The sequence below is a fragment of the Melanotaenia boesemani genome, chromosome 3 (assembly GCF_017639745.1).
Source record: "Melanotaenia boesemani isolate fMelBoe1 chromosome 3, fMelBoe1.pri, whole genome shotgun sequence".
Taxonomy (NCBI): Eukaryota; Metazoa; Chordata; class Actinopteri; order Atheriniformes; family Melanotaeniidae; genus Melanotaenia; species Melanotaenia boesemani.
This window is the reverse complement of record NC_055684.1, coordinates 25,190,111-25,211,758: the sequence shown is the minus strand read 5'-3', so window position 1 is coordinate 25,211,758 and position 21,648 is coordinate 25,190,111. Positions and strand designations below refer to the sequence as shown.

The window sequence follows — 21,648 nt, the reverse complement described above, 5'->3', positions numbered from 1 at the left end:
CAGGGTGCATGTGAGATTTATGTTTGGTTTGTTAGATTTCAGTTATGTTTAGTTGGTCAAAGTTGACCGTTAAGTTACATTACGTTTTATTTGCATTATATTTTGTTGAAACATGCACCTTGCAGAATAAATTTTTGGAACCACTTTGGAAGACTTTTGCCCACTGCTACCTTTTAGCCACTCTGGTCACACAATCTACCACAAGGGCTATATATTCAGTATAGATGCAGACCGAACTCATTTCTGGGAATGATAATCCAATAATGGATAACTACATAACCCCCATATCTTTTGATTTAGAAAGTTAATGAGGATACGAACACATAATATTAATAATTGATTTATAATAAACATGTAGTTGAAATCTGTAGTGAGTGAGAATCAATGTGATGGCAGAATGAAGGTTAAATACAGGCTTTTCTAAAGGGGTCAAATAGCATAGAGACCAACAGCAGACTGGAACGTTTGACAGACAAGAATCATGCAGATTTTATTTATACCCTATGTTCGTTTGAAGACAGAATGGAGACAGCCATATTTTACACCTCTTCTTCAAAGACACCTAAGAAAAATAATCCCTTAAATGGTCACCAAAATCCCAAAGACTGTAAGATGCTGCAAGGTGGTTGGGCTTTGGCTTACAGACAAGTCTTGCTACAGGTGTTACAGAGACACCACAGTTTAATGTGGTATATGTACAGCAATACAAAGACACTAGTATTGCAAGGACTTACTAATACTGTAAATATGTTAAAATAGCTTTTGCCTTTCTCTTAAACTTTGTGCTCTTTTCAGAGAGTTGTTAACAAATCTTTAGACAATTATCTAGTCTTTCAAAGGAAACCACATGACATTTTCTATGGTCACTCTATGTACTATAACAGTAACTTGGCTTGTCAATAACCCCTCTGGCTTTGTCCTGCAGCTGCCATGCAGTTACTGTCCTCTACTGTATCAGTCTCCTTCATTATTGAGGAGGGTGTTAGAGGGATGACTTTACTGGTGGGGTTCATGTCTGCTGAGACTCAGCTGGAACCTGACCCCACCTGCTCACAAACCCTGGCAGAGGGTCGTTGCAGCAATGCGCAAAGCAGTACTCAAGGCCAGCCTAGTAAAATATTGAAGAGAACAATGTGCTGACAATGGAACATCCTTACAATGGGAAGAATGGCAAGGGCAGAGCTGTGTATTCTGATACTGTAGTTTGATAACTTTATTTTTAGGTTTAGGGGAGTGCTTAAATGTACAGCTACTGTACTCTACCTCATTGTATACTGTGCATGTTTCATGGTTAAAGCATCCTTTTGCAAACTTTACACATAAAGTTTTGCGCAGTCATGAGCCAAAACACACATGGATGAAAATGGTACAACTTTAGTGGCATTCAGGTTTGTAGCACATCTCAATTTCTTACCACACTTCTGAATCATAATGAGGTTTCATCAAGAAAAGTCAAATCTCTGATCAAATCTTAGTCTATAAGATGCAGCCAAGCGTAAAATAAAAAAATGAAATCTTCCTTGAATACTGGACAAAGTCTCTGTCCATATTAAACCCCACAAAAATGCTCTACTAACAGTTTTGGCCAGAGAGCTGCTTTTAGTTTCAGTGATGTCTGTGAAACTGCACAGCAGCCAGCACCCCAAGGGGCAGTTTTACTCATGCAATTAAGAGCTAGTTATTTGTTGATCAGCTACACAATAACATGATTACAGAACTCGCTGACCAAAAAAGCATAATTTTAATGAGGCTCTTTGTAGAAGCAAGTTGAACATGAGCAGAGCATGATGCTGTTGAGAAATTATTTATTCAGTTTTTTTTTTACTTTGTGCTCAGACAACTCTGAAGATGTTTCACTACCCACTGCAGCAGCTCAGCAATCTATTCATAGCTTCATAACACACACATGCTCAAAAACACACTGTCCCACTCAGACCTGTAGTCCCAAGCTATTATTTAGTATACAAATCTGCACACAGGCACACACTTCTGTCTTCTTCTTTACTCTGTTTAATTTGAACTACTCTATACAGCTCAGTCTTACAAAAGTATGTTAGATCCTACCACAAGCTCACTTTAACTCCTGCACACCTTACATCATCACTGATGGCAGATTTAATTTTTTTTCACACAGATTTCCTCAGTTTTGTAAATCAATTTTTTTTTTTAGTTATTTATATGTTTTTTGCAGTTGAGGATACCATTTGGTTCATTTTGATACAACCTGAAACAATTCTCCAGTGACACTGCATACTAGTGAAGAGCGCCTTGGAAACCTCATAAAGCTTGCAGAAATCAAAGATCAAACCAAAAGCTGTGATTGTCAGCTGAGGGGTTGATCTGGACTGTGATTGGCTAGGAGATGCCGACTTTAGAAGCCAGTTGTTGTGAGTAGAAAAGCTTCCGCATTGCTGCAGGGGATTTTAGTCAGAAGGAGGCGGAGGGATCCTGGTGTGCTGTGAGAAATTTCAGTGGATGTCATGGTGGGACCACTTAAGACCTACTTCCTGTCTCTGATTTTCCCTGACATTTAATGCACACAATTACGTACACACACACACACACACACACACATGCACACACTCATCATCAGCTCACATGCTAGTGTCTTTTCTTCACCCATCCACTCTACATGTGTCAGTGCTGCAGTGGATACAGGCGGACTCCAAATCCATACAAAACCCCATTCGTCTCAGTCTCTATGACTGTAAGCCTTCTTTGCAGTGGAAACCTGAAGAACAGAGGGGCTAATGTTACAGGAGATGTATAGGGTTTTCTATTTATTTAACAGGCAGTCATTGTAAAATAATAAAAATGAGTCTTATGATGGGAGCGGGCCAGTCACAACTGGAGTGCAAAAGCATTGCAAATCACTGCCAACTCTCTGATGTATTAATGTAAATGTATTTCTGTGTTTTGACAGGAACCTTGGGAAGTCTGGCCTGCGGGTATCCTGCCTTGGATTAGGTAAGAACATGAGACACACAGAGAAGTTTGCTGCACTCAGAGTGGAATACATAACCCTGCTGACCTTGCTCTATAACCTACAAAAAGTGTTGTTTGAAAACTGATTTCTACTGAGTTCACAGAAAGTATAAAGTGCCTCAAACTCTGCCTTTTAAATTTTTTTTTTACATGTGTGCATACTTGTATTCTGACCCCGCCTTTGTATCATCTTCTGCAGGAACATGGGTGACGTTTGGTGGACAGATAACAGATGAGGTGAGAGCAGATGGATTTTTGTCATTTTCCATCAGTCAAGTCTTGGGAATGGACACCCTCAATATGAGCTGGCCTATCTAAAGCTGCTCATGGAGACTATTTTTACCTGTAGTGAAAACAAACTGTGAAAGAGCCAGCAGTCAAGGAATAAACTGAATAAGAAAGGCACTGCAGCCTTCTTTAGTCCTGTGAGGGAAGATAAATGTTTAAAAAGCCCTAACACTTCACATCAGTACCCTAACCTCAAACTCCTCCCAAATCTCTGTTCCTCACCCCCTGTTCTCTCAACAGATGGCAGAGCAGCTGATGACTCTGGCCTATGAAAATGGCATCAATCTGTTTGACACAGCGGAGGTCTATGCTGCTGGGAAGTGAGTATATGTACTGCAGCTCTTTTATCAGTAAGCATCAGTGCTAACTTTGACCAGGTATCTGACTATAAATCTGCTCACTGTGAGTTTGGTCCACGGTGGTGATGTTTAATGTACCAGGGAGTATTGATATAAATCCTACAGTGCTACATTCTGACATCTGGAAGTTAAACTGTTAATGTAATTGTGTTAATCATACTGCAGTTGTATAAAAACAGTCAGTATATCACTGCATTTTTCTTTTTCTGATTAATTTGCAGAAGCTGTTGAGAACCTCTGTCATACTCTCTATATGTGTCTCTGATTTGTTTATACATGGGTGACCCACTCACAAGCAGACGGCTGCCAGATTGCCCCTGGTGTTAGAATACATCTTCATATTTACTTGAAGTGATCACTTGTTATTGGATTTTACTTTCTGGCTTTATATGTAAATAAACACATTCATAAACACATTTCTCATTTGTGCTTAAAAGGACCAGATGTAAAGGTGTAATTATGCAAACATGCATCCATCTTTGCATTTGCATTTAATTCCATTATTTTATATATATATATATATATATATATATATATATATATATATATATATATATATATATATATATAATTTTTTTTTTTATCTTTTTATAAAGACCCACTGTCCTGTTTAAATTTTCAGTCTTTCCAGTTCCGTCAGTATGAATACGCATCTCCCATCAACCTTTAAGATGTGTCTCTAATGATCAGATCACAAATAAAAAGCTCTGAATAAATAATAAATTGTGCTAAAAATTCACTGACATCAGAACACTTGGACCCTTTTTGGAGGTGGACAAGCATATGGCCGCATTCTTTAAGCAGCATGAACATGAACTCCTACTCAACTCATGTGCCTCGCGCCAAAAAGAAACAACAACGCATTTGGCAGTGTGTATCGTGTCAGGTACCCGCAGCTATTTTTAGTTATTTCTTGTAAATAAGGCAGTTGGCCAGTTGCTTAGGTAAATAAAGTGATGAGCATGAAATATGGGACATAAATGTTCACTAAAATTTCATCTTCAGTGGAGAGATTAAAAAATCTTGCTGATTTCAAAACCCCTAATCTATAAAACTAACTTTAATGCTGCTCTACAGGCACATTTCCCATCATTTAAGTTTATTTGAGGTTTAGCAGCCGCTTAAAGATTTCTTGTTCAACGGTGAATTAATGGCATCCAGTTGGGAAACTGGCCCCACTTTGTTTTTCTTAAAGAACTCTTCATTTTAATGGAGTTGTGTCAATGAATGTACACCTGTTAATGCTCATATGAGATTGCTGTCTTTCTGCTTGCATGTATACCTGAAATTAGATTTGATATGCATGACTTTAATTTAGAGGAGAGGCACTGATATTTTAACTTTAGAGAACAGCCCTGTGTTGATGTACATCTGGATGGTGCAGTGGTTTAAATTCCATTGTGGTTTAATCTGGCTTTGTAGTAACTCGGGTGCTTTAAAAAAATCCAACGGATTATCCTTTCCAAACAGTATATCTGATTAACTGGAGCAAGTCCTCCTTTTAATCCTCCCAAGAAAATATTCTACTTTATTCATTATGTTTTGAGAGATGCATTAGAGTATCTCTGAAGACAACAAAGAGGAACTAAAAGTAGCTTTCAGTGGTTGTCTTCATGGCTCATCTAATGCGTCGTTAGCTGTTGTGGGATGCACATCTGCATTAGTATATTTCGGGGCCAGAAAAATGAGCACAAGTTTGATCTTTGACAGAAAAGTATAACAAACTATCTCTGATGAGCATGTCTCCTTAAACTACAGTTAAACACAGACAAATCTGTCCTGTGTCAGTGTCTGATCTGCTGCACAGGTGTTAATCCTGACAGCTTTCACTTCAAAGACGAACCAAGTAGCTTATATTACACACTTACTCTCACTTCACTTTCATGTGAAGTCCTTTATTCTGGCTTTTGATTCTTTTATCCGTCAGACTCAGAGAATGTGTAGCGTTGGCGGTGGGGTCGCGCACAGTCAGCTGCTGTAAAGTTGTTTCTCTGTTGCAAGCGTAAACAGATAAACATGATATTTAAGCAGTTTGTTGTAGCTTTGCTCTAGAAAATATTGACAAAACATTCAACACAAGAATATATAAATATTGTTTGTCATGCTTGACTAGTATCCATAGCAAAGCACAGACCAAGATGTCTCAGAAATGTAACTAAATATGCACCAACAACATGCCCTGCTTATCCCATGTCCTGTAGTTGCTGTTATCATCAGACAAGTACTGTATGGTATCAAAGTGTTTCGCAGTTTCCAAGAAAATGGCAGAACACAATTTTAGTCTCCATTTTCTCTAAAGCTCAGGTGTGTTTAGATGTGTAACGAATGCCTGATATTATGTGAAACCAGTGAGCACAATTACTGAGAAATTTGAAGGTAATACTGTCTTATTATTGCAGAAATAATGCACCATTATATCAAGAGTTTCGCTGTAAGTCATAGCATCAACTCTGCAGCATAAAGACCTAATTAATGGGTGGATGAAGAAAGTCAGCCTGCTCAAGGCGCCCTGTACCTTCTGTTTGGGCACTTGAATTACTCACATTTCAAAAGGGCAACACTCGAGCTTCATGTGGGTGTTTGAAGAAAACACACACACAGTTACTGTAAGCTTGCAAACACGTTATTGCTCTCAGGGGAAAGCTTCAGTCCTTATTTAAAAATATGTGGGTCCAGCTGGCAGGGTTTGATTTGTTACTTGTACTTCTGTATTCACACTGCTGGTTGGATATGCAAGGCGTACCAGGCAAAAAATACAGGAATCGGGGGGGTTTAAATATTTTATTAATTTTATCTTGGATAAGGAACAAACAAAGCAGCAATTATATAAATAATGAAAATGCAGGAGAATTCAGTAAAAAACAAAACACACAAATCAACTTAAAAAGAAACTAAATTTAGAGTAATTAGTTTATCAAAACAATTCACTGGATGAGAAAGTAATATCACCAGTGAAATGTTTTGCATTCTCATTTCCATCTCCTTATATATGCAAAGCATATATTAATATAAAATGAACTGTAAAGTGTATGCAGTGCCTCATAAGTTTCATTTACACTGCCTTCTGCAAAAAAATCACACTAATGTTGTAACTGTTTGAGTTTCTTCTGCTTTTATTACAGCACATATTTGCCTTGGCATCATTTTGTTCTGGATTAATTTTTCACCAAGACTTTGTAATGATGGTGGGAAAATTAGACCACTGCAAACTGTTTTCTCCAGCACATCCCAGAGATTCTACATAGTTTTAAGGTGTGGGCTCTGTTCTGGTCAATCCATGTGTGAAAATTTTGTATCACACTTTCTGAACTGCTCTTAAGCAATTTGAGCCCAATAAATGTTGACACTATCATCTTGAAATATGCCATCAGGACTGAAAAAAAATCTTTTGATGGAAAAATATATTTATTCTGTGTACTGAGGTAGTAAGCAGATCTTATTTTTTGGACAAATGGCGTTAAAAACCTAGACCTGATCTGCTGAGACAACCTCAGATAACACCAATGTTACCACAGCCCTGTAAAGAACGCTCAAGCCTTGATGGGAAGATCAGTTTAGCCACTGCTCTTCTTGTCTCAGTGCCCCATCACTTTAAATTTAAGTGATTGGCACATATGGACTCGTCAGACCACATGACCTTTATTTTTCATTCCTCCAGAGCCCAGTCTTTGTGTTCTTTAGCAAATTCTCCTCACACTGCATGTAAAAATAATCTTACTTGTACTATTTTAAAGAAAGAAACTAAAACATTCCCAGTGACACACTTGGTGAGAATAGAAAGAACAAAAGTCCTTCAACAGCAGGATACCTCCCTTAGAACCAGACCCTCTGCCTAGATTGGATGGGATGAGGGGGCAGCAAAAAAGAGAAACTACAATGAATAAACATTAGACAGGATAGTTGGGCCAGTGACCACAGAACAGAAACACACAGCTCAAGAGCCAGAAATCTATGCAAAAGATACACGAAGAGAAAAAGCCCAAACAACCGGAGGGAGACATAGAGTTAATGATATGCAGTAATGGCATATAAACGCACTGAGAGAGGGAGAAGGGCAGAGGTGAAGTACTCAGTGTATCACAGGAGAGCCTCAGCCGCCTGAGCCTTTAGCAGAATAGCTAAGCAGTGGTTCACGGTCACCTGAGCCAGCACCAACTATAAGCCCTAACAAAAGACAAGAGTTTGAAGTCTAATCTTGAATGCAGAGAGGTTGTCTGCCTCCTTAACCTGGACTGGTAGATAGCTCCACTGGAGAAGAACCTTTGAGGGCTCTGCCTTCTGGTCTACTTTAGAATTTCAGATAAGCCTGCAGTCTGAGAATGAAGTGCTCTGTTAAGATAACATGAAACGGTGAGGTGATACAGAGCTTGTCCAGTTGGCAACAGTGCCTGATATCGGACATATCAGTAGAAAGCTCATAGCACTTTATAGGGTAGCAGTAACTTGTTAACTTAAGTCATGTTGATACAGACATGTCAGTGTTTGACGTCTGAATCGGTTCAGTTCAACAGCATCAGGAGGAGGTTTGCATGCTTGCCTTATTAGATTTAGACTTCATTTCTTGTTATTATGGCCCTATGATTAAAGTAAAAAAAATTTCACTTCCTTTTAATATGATTTGAGAGAGATTAAGGTCATAGATATACTAAAGGTATCTTAAGTTAAATACTTGTTTCTGTTTTTGGCTGAAAGGAAACAGCAGTTGTAGCTGTCATTATAAATAAATTCTAAAGGCTAGGCATATTTCATTGTACCGATCCATGTAGTAATGTTTTTTTAATTTGTCTTTTGTTCGAATAAAACAATCAATTAATCAAATGTATAAATGATGGGTACAGGCACAAATGCCTCTGTTTTTGAAAATCCACATAAATAATGACACAGATCATTTTAATTTCAACCTATAAATTGCAGTAAATATGCAGCACATCTTTACTCAGTTCCAAGCATATTGGGAAGCTTTCCACAGTTTTTCTTAGGATTTAGTTTCTTCTCTATTCATTTCGTCTCAGGCTGACATAACGCCTGACATCAGGCTTAATGAGGGGAGCAAAATAAGTTGCCAGACCTTTTCTTGTCTGAAGACATTTCTGTGTGACTCATCGTCCTGCTGCAGAATGAATCTGAGAATGATCCATCAAACATCAGCCTGATGTCAGTTTGTGATTGATAAGAGTCTACACATCCGAAGTTTTGCACATCACCAAATACTTGACTTGCAACTTGTCGTACTATAGCACCACTCTGTGTGCTACACACAAGTCGCCTGAAGCTGGAGTGTGCTGTGTTGTAGGTAGATGAGGTGTAGTTTTGGTACTTTCCAATAAAACAGAGCAGATAACCATTTTCATCACTGCAGCCAAAACAAGTTCAAACCAAGTCTCAGCTATGACTTATTTTTTAACTCCTGTTCAAAGTGGTTTTGTGTGTAATTGTGCTACAAGGTGTATGGTGCTTTGTTAGAGTGAGTGGACTTGAAAGACATCCTACTGACAGCTTTCTGCCCAATGCTAATGAGCCCCATGTTAAACGTAATGCCACTCATTAGCACCCCTTCGGCTGCTAATGAGCGACATGTGGTTTGACAGCACAGCTGGGCTCAGGTCCTGCTGACTCTGACCTGGCAGCTAATTCACAACCACCAATCCTAAACAGGTGCTCTTTTGCTTGAAAGCTCCCTTATGCATTATACAGTGTGTGCAGAGTCAGACCACATCCTTTAATCAGTCCTCAGTCACGTGTAAATGATTTTATCATTTCAAGACTATCTTTATTTAATCTTCCTCTTTGTCTCCTTCGCAGGGCAGAGGTGGTGCTTGGAAACATCATAAAGAAGAAGGGATGGAGGTATGAGGCACACTTTAATTAAGCTCAGTGTTTTTTCATTTCCTTTCAAGCCAACCTGCTTAATCTTCTATCATCTTCCGCCTCGGCTGTGTGTTGTGAACTGGAACAGTAAAGGTTCCAATTCATAACACACAAGATTAATGTGGGAGGCCATGCTGTGCCCTCACTCGAGTGTCGCTCCTCAAAGATGCTGAATAATGGATGAACTTGTAGTGGCTCATCTTCTGTCTTATCGCTACTGGATTGACATTTGTAGGTTATATGAGATCAGGTTATACACTTCCGCTCATTCAGTGACAGTTACACTTAATACAGGGTATTGGTGATTTTAACACTGATAAAACAAGGTCCTAATGATGGGTCTGAGTTTTCCATTATTGTTTGTACACCCACTTGTATTGAAATATAAAACCTGTTTAGTGTAGGCGGAAATATCACCAACTCCATAACATCAGCTTATTTAGTTGAAATTCAGAGGATTTGTTTGGCAGGTGTTCTTACAGATGTACAGTCATTATCCTTTTTTTTTTTTTTTTTTAGACGTTCAAGTCTGGTGATAACAACAAAGATCTTCTGGGGTGGAAAGTAAGTCTGTAAATCTGGTTGCAAAATGTAAAGCTTTCATGTGCTATTTCAGGTTATTCCATAAAAAAAAAAGAAACTAAAAACATAAAAGGGATAAAATGATGTTATGCAACACTGAGGTGCAGGTTTAGTCATATTTAAAATGCTTTTTTTTTATAACACAAGCTCCCTGTTTTGTTTTTGTAGAGCAGAGACTGAAAGAGGTTTATCCCGGAAACACATTATAGAAGGTAAGTAGCAGTGCAGCGTGTTAATGGATTAAATGTTGACGCTGCAGCAACAAATTACTTCCTAATTAGTTGCTATGGGGTCGAGGGAATCAAAGCTGCTCCTTAATAGCCAAATTTCTCTTGAGGTTATCGCAGTTGCAAAGAAAACTTTTGGGGACATTAACCCAGTTAAACTGTGAGAATCCTTTGCACTAATTTTGATCACACACTTCATTACTGTAGCAGCCTCTGCAGAGGTTCACTCTTACCAATTGTGCTGCTTGTTTTCAGGTTTAAAAGCCTCTCTAGAAAGACTGCAGCTAGACTACGTTGATGTGGTGTTTGCAAACAGACCGGACCCGAACACACCTATGGAAGGTAACCAAGAGTTTCTGTTTTGTCATTTTTATAAAAAACAGCTCTCGTGCATCCTTATGACTACTGCAGTGTGAAGACTTGGATATTCAAACCTCTTGTAACTGAAACATCTATTTTTAAAATGCTGCATGTTGTCCGGGTACTTCCACCTCCACAGTCAGAATGATGATGGATACTGATGCTAGAGACCTTTAAATGGCAGAGTTTTAACCGTGTGTGGGCTCAGCTGGTCGCACAGCATCCATCTGCTCCAGTGGTAGAGTTCCTCTTCAGGTTAGGGTTGAATCAGAGGTCGTCTTTCTGCCTCCTGTTTGATGCTTCTTTGGTTCTTGCTCTTTCACAATTCTTCAGTGTCTTGTTGGCAGATGTGGCCGGTGGTTACCGATGTACAAGTCAAGGCGATTCCATCTGCCTTTTAACAACCGCACACAGACAACATGCACAGCTTTGAGGTTATATCTTCAAATCTATAGTGGTTAAGCCATCTGTGGTATTTTTTTTTATCAGTAGCTAACTGGGTAAACAGGGTGAACAGGAGGGGAACTACTGGTACTACCCTGTCACTAAAGAGAAACCCTCTTAAGCCAAACACCCACTCGATGATGAACATGGTTGATTTGTCAGAAGCAGAGCATCAGTAAAGTTAATAAATGGATGCAGGATTACTGAGGGTTGACACAACCTGGTTTCCTTACACTCCTGTCCTGATTATTATCTGACATGTATATATTTTGTTCTGCAGTCACATAAAACAAATTGTACCTCTCACCAATGGAAAGATTTAAATTAAAACTGGAAGATGTGAGATTTCTTTGAACAGCACAGGCATGTCAGATGTGGCTGTTTAATAAAATTCTTACCTTGTTGAAAGGAAAACAAATACAGAGATGTGCAAAAGCAATACCATGAGATAATCTTTTATACATTCACCCAGAATATTAAAAAAAAAAATCATCCCTAACATATTTTTAACCCTCAGTGCTTAAAATACATAAGCTGTCATCCAGTGTGTCAACCTACTTTGTGTGCAATTAAAGATTTGAACCAGTGTACATATGGTTGTCATCTCTTATTTATTTAGCCAGGGGCCCTTTTTCATGTAGTATGTTGCAGATCCAAAAAAAAAAACAAAAAAAAACTGAATTTTAACATGAATGTCATTCAAGTGTGCCGTGTTGAGACAAGATGTCATCCTCATCAGACCGCTCAGCTTTATGATTAACATAATCAGCTTTTCCACCTCCCTCCTCAATAGCTCAGGCAATTTGGATTGCAAATGATAAAATATGTGTCTTTTGTAACATTAAATAGCAAGCAGATTAACATACAGTAGATTTAAGGGACATTTACTGCAACATACAGTAGCGTGCTGAAAAAAAACACGGGGTTACACCAAAACTGAAAATGTTTTTAGCATTTATGCATACGTGTGTTTGCAGAAACGGTTCGAGCAATGACCCATGTGATAAATCAAGGCATGGCCATGTACTGGGGAACGTCCCGCTGGAGCCCGATGGAAATAATGGTGAGACAAATTGTGTCTGTGCAGATGACTCCCTATTATTGTAAATTTATAGAATTGCAAACCACAGAATTGTTTATTGTGTATATTCCTTCAGGAAGCGTACTCGGTTGCCCGACAGTTCAACCAGATTCCTCCCATCTGTGAGCAGGCTGAGTATCACATGTTCCAGAGGGAGAAAGTAGAGGTACAGCTGCCCGAGCTCTTCCATAAGATAGGTGAGCAGCCATGCGTTTGTGGCTCCTGGTGAAGAAGTGGTAGATGAGCATCACTTTTATGGTACCTTTCTAAGCTTGGCTAAGGTTTACAAAGCTCTTTACATTACGTTACTTTTTCATGCATTTTTTCTTTTTCTGTACATGCAGCAATTTCCCCCCCTATTATACACACTCTTACACACCAACGAGTAAATCCGAGTTAATGCAGAGTTCACCATCACTTCAACAGATGGAGGAGTCAGGGATCAAACTGCAGACTGGATGATCTAAGTCACGACAGCCTCCAAGAGATAAAGTTTAAGCACAAATGTTTGCACTAACCTGCAATATTTTAGTGGAAATAATTTTGTATTATAAACACAAACCTATAATTTATACACAAAATAGGCATATAGAATAATTTCTCATATTACTTTTGAAGCTGTGAGTTTGTAATTCTGAAAATATGACCAGATCAGTGTCACAGTCCATCTTTTATGAACTTGTTCAAAATGAGACTGACTAAAATCCCTACCAAGACACATCAGCTCCTTGAGAAAGTGAGCTCCTGTCTGGCACGGATGATTTTGACACTTTTCTGTTCTCAGGTGTCGGGGCCATGACATGGTCTCCGTTGGCCTGTGGGATCATCTCAGGGAAATACGACGGCAGGGTGCCTCCCTACTCTCGGGCATCTCTGAAGGTAGATGACACCCCGCTCGCTGTTTCCCGCCTTTACCACCAACTCCGATCATCTGTGCCGCTCGTACTGTCGTGCGTTTCCCTTTCTGGTTGCTGGTTGTTTGTTTCATTGTGCCTTTGTGTCTTTCAGGTTGTGTACCTGTGTGCTTTCAGTGCCATGTTGACACCATGCGCTGTGCACATCTTCACAAGCGGTGTTGTTCGACCCTGTTTGTCAGCCGGTGTTGGCTTAATGCATTTTAGAGCACGCACATGAGCAAACACAAAGCATGTGTGCTCACAAACAAATAGCTTTAATGCTATAACCATAAACAGTAACTGAAACTAAATGAGTAAACTGAATCCTAAACTAGTGCAGTGTGTTATTTCAGGCCACTCATATGTGAGAGGCGTGTTTTCCTCTCAGCATGAGGAAACAAAAAGCTTATTTAAACTGATCATTAATGACGAGTGGAAGTTGTCAGGATTTAAGTGAGTAAACACGAAGAAACCCCGTAGAATATTCTACTGTGAAGTGATCACACATTATCTAATTTGCCATATTGTGCGGCTGAAAAAAGGTTCAGCTTTTGGCATCCAACCTCTAAGCCAGGGATCATCAGTCCTGGTCCTTAAGGGACGGTGTCCTGCAACACACCTGACTCAAATTAATGGATAATCAGCAGTCTTGTGCAAAGCTTTACATCAAGCTCTGAACAAGTCTGAGTCTGAATCAGGTATGTTGCAGCAGGAAAACTTATAAAACCTGCAGGACACTAACCCTCGAGGACCAGGATCGAGGATCCCAGCTCTAAGCTAACGCCCGACTTTGTGCAGTGTTTTGTCCCACTGTGGTGAAGTGGCATGTTGTGTTTCTGTGGATTGTGTGTCAGTGACTGTCGGTTAGACCACCTTTGGTTCATGAAACTAGCGCCTTGTGTTGGTGTTGTGCAGTGCTATCTTCCTGTCTGGCTCAGTGTTGCCTGTGGATGTTTGTGGTTTTGGCTTTTTAATTAACTCATTACTCTAACTAGTCCTAATTTGTTACTAATAGCATCCTTCCAGCTATACATCACCTTTTCATCTTGAATATATATACTATATTTTTTCAGTGTAGTCATCTATTTTATATATATTTTTGAAAGTATTTGCAACTTTGGCGTTAAGACAGTATAAACTTGGCTGAGGTGTTGACAGCAGGAGACAGAGTCACGTGTTTGAAAACAGGCCCTGGTGACACGGGAGCTGCAGCGCAGCGGTGTGAGCAGGGCTGTGTTTTTGAGCAGGTGTGCTGTGTTTTCGACAGGGCTACCAGTGGTTGAAGGACAAGATCTTAAGCGAGGAGGGCCGGCGTCAGCAGGCGAAGTTGAAAGAGCTGCAGGCAATCGCGGAGCGGCTGGGCTGCACTCTGCCCCAACTCGCCATCGGTACGCAGATACACTCTGCTGCTCTCTCTCTTTCTGTCTGTCTGTCCGTCCCTCTGCCTCGGACAGGCCGGGGTCAGCAGCGCTCTACCAGCTGTCTAGTTTGACTGTTGTACTGTCACGTATGTGTGTGTCTTGTGTTGCTATAGCCGTAGTGTAAAATGCATCACAGACAAAAAAAAGTCAGAGTTTTTTAAAAAGCAGTCGCCTAAGCTTGGAATTCTTGTAAAACCATGAAGACATCAACCTCATAAATATAAACAAAAGGAATGCAAACATGCTTATAGTTTATATTTGCATCTACAGGTGTGAGGTTCTCCGTGGTGTTTACATGTATTTAGCAGTTTCAAGTGTCAGCATCAAAATAGCATCCCAGAAATAAATCTAGTGGATGACAGATATCGATTCACTGCCGGGCAGCAAAATGAGAATGTGAAAATTGTAAAGATGCCCAGTCCTGTGAGGGCTGTTAAAGCGCCTGACATGACATTGTGAATAAATCTGGGGGTCTTTCTTTGATCTCAGAGCAGATTACTGCAGTTTTTCACCCCCACAGTAAGACAGTGTCATAGATTAGTTTTCACGGCCCATTAGTGGACAGTCTGAACTCTACCAATTTCCATAAATCTTTTCAGCACTCCTGAAGGCAGCACAGGAGATTTATTTGTACCAAGTAGTCCTCTACATCACAGTGGTACTGCAATATTGAATAAGAACTAGATAACAATGACAGACTCCTTCCTGCCTTTATGCTTGAGGCTGCTGCTGCTGGAGCAGATGCTAAATTCAGGTTTCAGAACGTGTCTGCGACCAGAGAAACAGAGTTAATAGATGTTGTGGGTGTTAGTGCCATAAGGGACACTTTACTCTTGTGTCAAACCAGAGAAAAACCTTTTAATAGGGCCTTTTTTTCCTGATACTCTCATTTTGGTGAAAGATTTGTGTAGAATCATAATCCTACTATTTTTACAGCAACATACTCATTGCCATTATGCTGTAATCTGCTTACAAGTGTATCTTCCTCAATTGCAAAAAGATGCAGTTGTATTGCATAATACAGCTCACAAATATAATAGCACATGGAGCCGGGGATGTGTTATTTTTGTGTTCAGAGCAATCACAGAAAGGCAGGTTTCCTGCTTGTCCTCAGCAGAGTGCAGTGATGGAATCCAACAAGACATTTATACAACTACTGTATTTTGTGTTAAGGTACTTCCAGTCAGATATCTTCATCTTTTGTTTTACTTGATCATTTTTCACAATGTTTACCAAAGCTTTGATCTGATGAGTAGCCGATCAAAACCGATCAATGTCAAGCTTTTGTTTTGTCAGTGTTGTTGTCTTCTGCTGGTTACATTCATTCAGCTACAGCCTCTCATGGCCTACATGAAAGATCTATCCAGTCAACTCCAAGCAATGAGTTCATTTGATTTTGGGCTTCCTTATCAGGTAAAGTCACTACTTTTCAGGTTGAGGAAATAATCCACAGAAAACTATCGATTCCATTTAAAATGGCTCTTCTTGGGCCATTTTAAGATTAAAAAGCTGCTGCTTCCATGTTAATTCTTAAGTCATAAAATGTTAATGTAAGTCGATATTCTGCTGTACAAGAACCGATAATAGTTATATATTTGAGGAAAATTGAATGCAGGAGTTTTTATATTACAATATGTAAATGAGCCGCACCGTGTGATGAGTGTGAGGTTCGTGCCCGGGTATAATGTTGTCATATGTAATCTGTGGACGGTTTTTATCAGGATGATTTAACCGTGAAGGGATAGTTGCTCCTCATCCAATAAGAAGAAGAAGAAGAAAAAAAAAAAAGCTTATTGTGGGTCTTGTTTGTACAGTGTGTGTGATTGTGTGTAAACCCAGGATATCGCCAGAGTGTGTGTGCTTTGTCATGGTGGGGGTGTCATGGCTGTTTACTGATCTCCTGCAGCGTGGTGCCTTCGGAACGAGGGGGTGAGCTCTGTCCTTTTAGGGGCGTCCAACACCGACCAGCTGATGGAAAACATAGGAGCGATTCAGGTGAGGCTGCAGAACGTGTGTATTGGTGTATGCGTGCCCTCCTTTCTTTTCTTTTTTTTCTTTTCTTTTTCCTCCACAGAGCAAACAATGAGCTTCAATTATGAAAAAAATGGGACTGGGCCCATTTAATCAGGGTTTGCTGTGGCACGCTTGGCTGCTTTACTGTACCATGTTAATAAGGTCAGCTGAGTATCAGTTGCCATGTGGGATTGGAGATGAGCTCATGGCTACTTCTTCCTCTGCTGATAAGACGCATTCTTTAATGGGGTTCTCAGACTGGTGGGGGTTTACGTCTTCTCTTCACATTATGTGTAGCCCGCAGTAAAGAGCATCCCTACTTTCCTCCATTCTGATGCATTGTGTACACTCCTGTGTGCTTCTGTGTGTTTGCACCACTATAAGTCTCCTCTCCCTCAGTACATTTCATGTTATTTCCAAAATGTTATGCTCACATTTCCCAAGGGCTCCTCAGTTTTTCTTTTGCCTAAATTTTATATCCCACTCTCTTAAATAGATCACAGCCCTTCACACAAAACCTTTTTTCTCAGGAAATCTGGAAGAGTTTGTTTTTTATTTATTGTCCATATTGTCTACTGAGCTAATGGCTTTTTACAGCCACAGATTGATGGATGGATATATGACTTTATTGATCCCTTAAATGGAAATTAGATTATTGTTGCAGCTGGGTACATTAAAAACAATAACATAATATTAAAAAAAATGCAAGAAAAAAACAAATTTAATAGTCATATAAAGGAATGAGATCGACGGGAGCATTCGTATTCAGCCTGGATTTTCTGTAAAAATTCCCGATGCCTCACTTTGACGTTAACGTTTTATATACAAAACAAAACATATAAAGTCAGATATTTTGTCAGCGATCATATATTTTATCATTTTGATGAGCATGTCATTGTTTTGGACAAAAATATTGTTAAAAAAAAAGTACAAATCCAGCTAATAAAAAAACAAGAGGCTGATTGGTCAAAATAGCCAAATTTTTATTATCTTTTTCACTGTGTACTGTAATGAGTGATGGGAATAACAGCGTTACTAACAGTGTTACGTTTTTCAGTAACGGGTAATTAAATATTTACTTTTTCCGTCGTTACAATACCGTTACTGTCGAAGATAAGCTTTCTTTTTGTTTTGGGTGAAGTTTCACATTTTGTTCGGACTATATTGTGCTGCTGCTCCTGTGGGGAGGAGGAGGAGTGACACGGTTTAAGCTGGAGATTACACTCAGTGTTTAAGTAGTAAAGTTGCCATGTTGTGACTGGGTGCAAGCAAAGTGGGTCTGCGCCTTTTATCGTAGAGTTTTCACTTTATTTAGAGTCAGATCTGACGGCTTTATTAGCGACAACGCCCCATTTAACCACATGGGTGGAACCAACAAATCAGAGTTGGTTTTCCGATAAACTTAGAAAATGGTCCAACCTGATAGATAATGTTGATGTTTGGCCTTTATTTGTTTAGTAAATACCTTTGCATTAATATGATTCCAGAGAAAACGGAAAGTTTTTTTTTTTTTTTTTTTTTTTTATCTGGAACCACAGACATCACTTTTCACTCAGAGATTAAAGACAAGAATGCTTGGAGGAATGTTCATCATAACCAGAAATAAAGCTTCTTTCCATGGTAGCTGTAAGCAGTTAAAATCACGACATCCAGCAGCCTGAGATTAGTGTAATTTATTTCACTAGGTTTCCATTTCATTCATTAGTCAGATTTAATATTCAGTTTCATTATGAATAAATGTAACTTTGTGCAAGAACTAGTAACTATAATTACTTTTTTAAAGTAAGGTGCCCAACACTGACTGTAATGTAGTGGCAAGTTTGATAATGGAGACTCAGGGTAAGGTAAAGTTAAAAAAAAAAAAAAACAAACAAATCCTGTGATCTTCTCCTAAACTCTTTTCTTTGACCATGATGCAAAAGATGAGATAATGAAAGATGGTTAAGGACTTGGAAATGAGAATCTGATGCAGTGTGTGTGTGTGTGTCTGCATCACCTATTACATATTAGGATTATTAATCTTTTGCATTATATATGTTGTTAGTATAATAAGATAAAAATATAAGATAAAATATTACTTTATTAACAAAGTTCAAAATTCAGAACCGTACGAGAAAGATGTCATTACAGGCTGCTTAAACTCCCATTACTGTCATATTTATTCACACAAAACAGTTTAACAAGATAAATTTATCTAAAAGCTATAAGCACCTGCATGAAAAAAAGTACTCAGGCTCTTAACGTAGTACTTGTAGAATTTTTACAGCTGTTTTAATTGCTGCTACTCTGTAAGGTCTGGGGCATTTCACTCAGTTAGGAACCCTCTGAAGTTTTAGCCGTCACCTCAGTCAGTCAAAACTACAAAACGACGAGCACATGCAAACTCAAATCATCAGTTTCTGATGATTTTACCTGAAGGAATGGACAAGACTATAACTGCAAACAACTTATCCATCTTCTGTGTTCACAGGTTCTTCCAAAGTTGTCGTCATCTATCACACATGAGGTGGACAGCATCCTGGGGAACAAGCCCTACAGTAAAAAAGACTACCGCTCCTAACGGGCGGCAGGGCCCCGCCCGGCAGGGCTGCACCTGGCCTGCAGCCGCAGCGCCACCTTTGCCTGATCCTCTGTTTGCTTGAGCTTTTACTGAGAGACCCTGGCGCATGAGTCTGGCCACACCACGGCCACGCAGGGCACCTCATTTAGAGTTACAGGGATAAGAAAAGAAAAGGGGGGGGGGGGGATACAGTCACCTCTACAGTACAGCACAGGATTAAAAAAGAAAGTCAGAAGTGGAAGAGAGGTTAGGGGTATGCGCTCATACGTAATCAGTTACACATCCAATTCAGCTGAACGTATTTTAAAACCATAGAGAAAAATGAGAAAAATATCTTTTTAAAAAAAAAAAGAAAGAAAAAAAAGCACACGCTTGCTTGGCAGCCAGACCTCTTGGTTCTTTTTTTTTTATCATTTTTTTTCTTTATTTAAAAAACAAAAAAAAACAAAACGAATGCAACTAAAAGGTAGATGAAGTTCGTACGAGTATATGAGAACTACTGTTGCACATGTACCATAGCCATGCGTTTGTTCCAGAGACGTTCTGTTTACAAACACTTGTGTACTGTAAAAGTCCGTCAAGGTTTCTCGGAAAGAAAGTTTGTGTGTTCGACATTACCAGCCCTCTTGTGGGCTTCAACAATCAGCACTTTAGTACTGTCAGTAAAGGTGTTGGAGGGTAGTTTTAAAGAAGGGAGAGGATGGGTATTAATGTTGTCTTATCTCACAACCATTGCACTATAGAATCACATCGCCTCTTGATAATTCCCTCTCTTCGTCCTCCCTCTGTGTCTTCACTGGCAGTGTGTCTGTTCAGCCTCAAACTCTGACGATCCCGTTGTCTGTGTGTGGCGCTGCAGTCCTGAACTCAACAGGACTGACTGCCCTCTGCAGGAGAAGCTTCTCCATCCTGATCAATGAATTCTCTGCTGTGATGGAGGTCAGAAGCTTAGGCTGATGTGTTACGGCAACTTGTCTGCCACTGAAGAGAGCTGTTTATTCAATCCTCTAACAACAGGAGCTGCAGCCATAGGGCCTTGCTTCACTGTGGTTCCCTGCAGCTGTCCTCCATTCTCCAGGCTGAGGATTGGCTGCATGGGGAGCGATCAGCATCGCACAGAAACCACTCCTTAATCAAGTTTGGTTTGAGTATTTTGCCTTATTTACAGTTACATCAAACTGTGCTTCGGGCTCTTGGTGCAGACAAGCAGCTTGACAGACGCCTTTCGGCTCACATGTCCCCAGTAAACTGGTGGAAGTGGTGTTTATTGCTCGCTTACTGGGAGGAAGGAGTTGTGTGTCCAGTCAATCAGCGAGAGGCGGCAGCTCAGGGAATGGAGAAGGGGGTTTCAGGTGTGTGTTGGTGGTCAGAAGGTTGTATTTACTCGTCTTTCGTCTCTCTTTCATGTGTGGACACTGGGGAGGACCAGTGACTCCTTAAGCGTGGCTCGAGCCAAAGATCTTCTTGTTGTTCTCTTTTAGCCGTCACACTCCAGTGTTTCACTCGCGTCATGTAAGATTATAGGGATAGGGTCATCTTGAAGCATGTGCAGCTTGTTATCTATTTATGGTATGGACTTTACTCCGTACAGTATATACCTTTACCCAACCAAACTGCTATACTAGTTAACAAATATTTCCTTCATATACAAAATACATAGTACGGCTAAGTGCTTTAGGAACTGTAGGGTTTGTTTCAGGCACCAACAGGCCTGACAAAAAGTATTAATGCAGACATTATGACGCCACCCTGTACCATTCTTTGTCCTTTGGGTGCTTTCTTTCTGTGATTAAAGCACAAGTGGATAGCATGTGATACATCTTCTCAGCATGGACCTTCCTCACCCAGCCTACAGTACCTACAGGACAAGAAAGGTGATGCTTTTCAGCTTACTAATACATGTAGATATCAAATCTTTACTAACAGCTGATAAACTGTTGATTCTTAGCATAAAGAAAAAAAAATAGTGCAGATCAAGAAAACTGCCTCAGATGTAGGAGGATCTTAGCTAAAGTGGAGGGGATAATAAACACACAGTGAGCGTCACTGTGTGGGATTTGTGTGGATGAGGTTTACAGTCTGCTTCAATCCTACTTGTATGTTATTTTTAATAGCAGCAAAGTCATTTATGGTGTCTGCTGTTAATCTTGTGTGTGTGTTGTGTGTGTGGGAACAGGACAACTAAACTAATCCCACGCTTTAGCCTGTTGTGTTAGTTGATCCCTGTTTAAGTTTGATTTGCTGTGTCTTGTATGTCTGAGTAAATAAAATTGGTGCAAGCCAGCACTGTTTTTCTCAAAATAAAGAGGGGGGGGAGAAAAAAAACGATAAACCAAGAAAATGTAGTTAATTTGTCTGTGGAGTTTCTATGTCTTGATATTTTCATCTGCAGGGAACGAGGAAGTCTGAGACTTAGAAGGGAAGTCTGATGTTAGCTTATTTTCTTTCATGCTGAGAATGAAAGTGAGGCTGATGCCACATTAAAATCTGTCTGCTAAAGATGAGCACAGTACAGCTCAGCACAAGGACTGGAAACAGCTGGTTTCATTCTGTCCTACAGTAAC

The 21,648-nt window shown here is 39.7% G+C and overlaps 1 protein-coding gene across 4 annotated transcripts in view; it reads left to right on the top strand.

Moving 5' to 3' along the window:
• Positions 1-21,395, top strand: part of kcnab2a (potassium voltage-gated channel subfamily A regulatory beta subunit 2a) — a 99,385-nt gene extending 77,990 nt beyond the window's left edge. For all 4 annotated transcript variants that reach the window (XM_041979726.1, XM_041979725.1, XM_041979727.1 and 1 more), the window contains 13 exons: positions 2,924-2,967; positions 3,185-3,222; positions 3,514-3,593; positions 9,435-9,479; positions 10,020-10,064; positions 10,251-10,294; positions 10,565-10,651; positions 12,091-12,176; positions 12,271-12,391; positions 12,979-13,073; positions 14,358-14,478; positions 16,418-16,506; positions 18,995-21,395. In XM_041979726.1, coding sequence (XP_041835660.1) covers positions 2,924-2,967; positions 3,185-3,222; positions 3,514-3,593; positions 9,435-9,479; positions 10,020-10,064; positions 10,251-10,294; positions 10,565-10,651; positions 12,091-12,176; positions 12,271-12,391; positions 12,979-13,073; positions 14,358-14,478; positions 16,418-16,506; positions 18,995-19,084 — 985 coding nt within the window. In that variant the 3' untranslated portion in view covers positions 19,085-21,395. The remainder of the gene's footprint in view (positions 1-2,923; positions 2,968-3,184; positions 3,223-3,513; positions 3,594-9,434; positions 9,480-10,019; positions 10,065-10,250; positions 10,295-10,564; positions 10,652-12,090; positions 12,177-12,270; positions 12,392-12,978; positions 13,074-14,357; positions 14,479-16,417; positions 16,507-18,994) is intronic.
• The last annotated feature ends 253 nt before the right edge of the window (positions 21,396-21,648 follow it).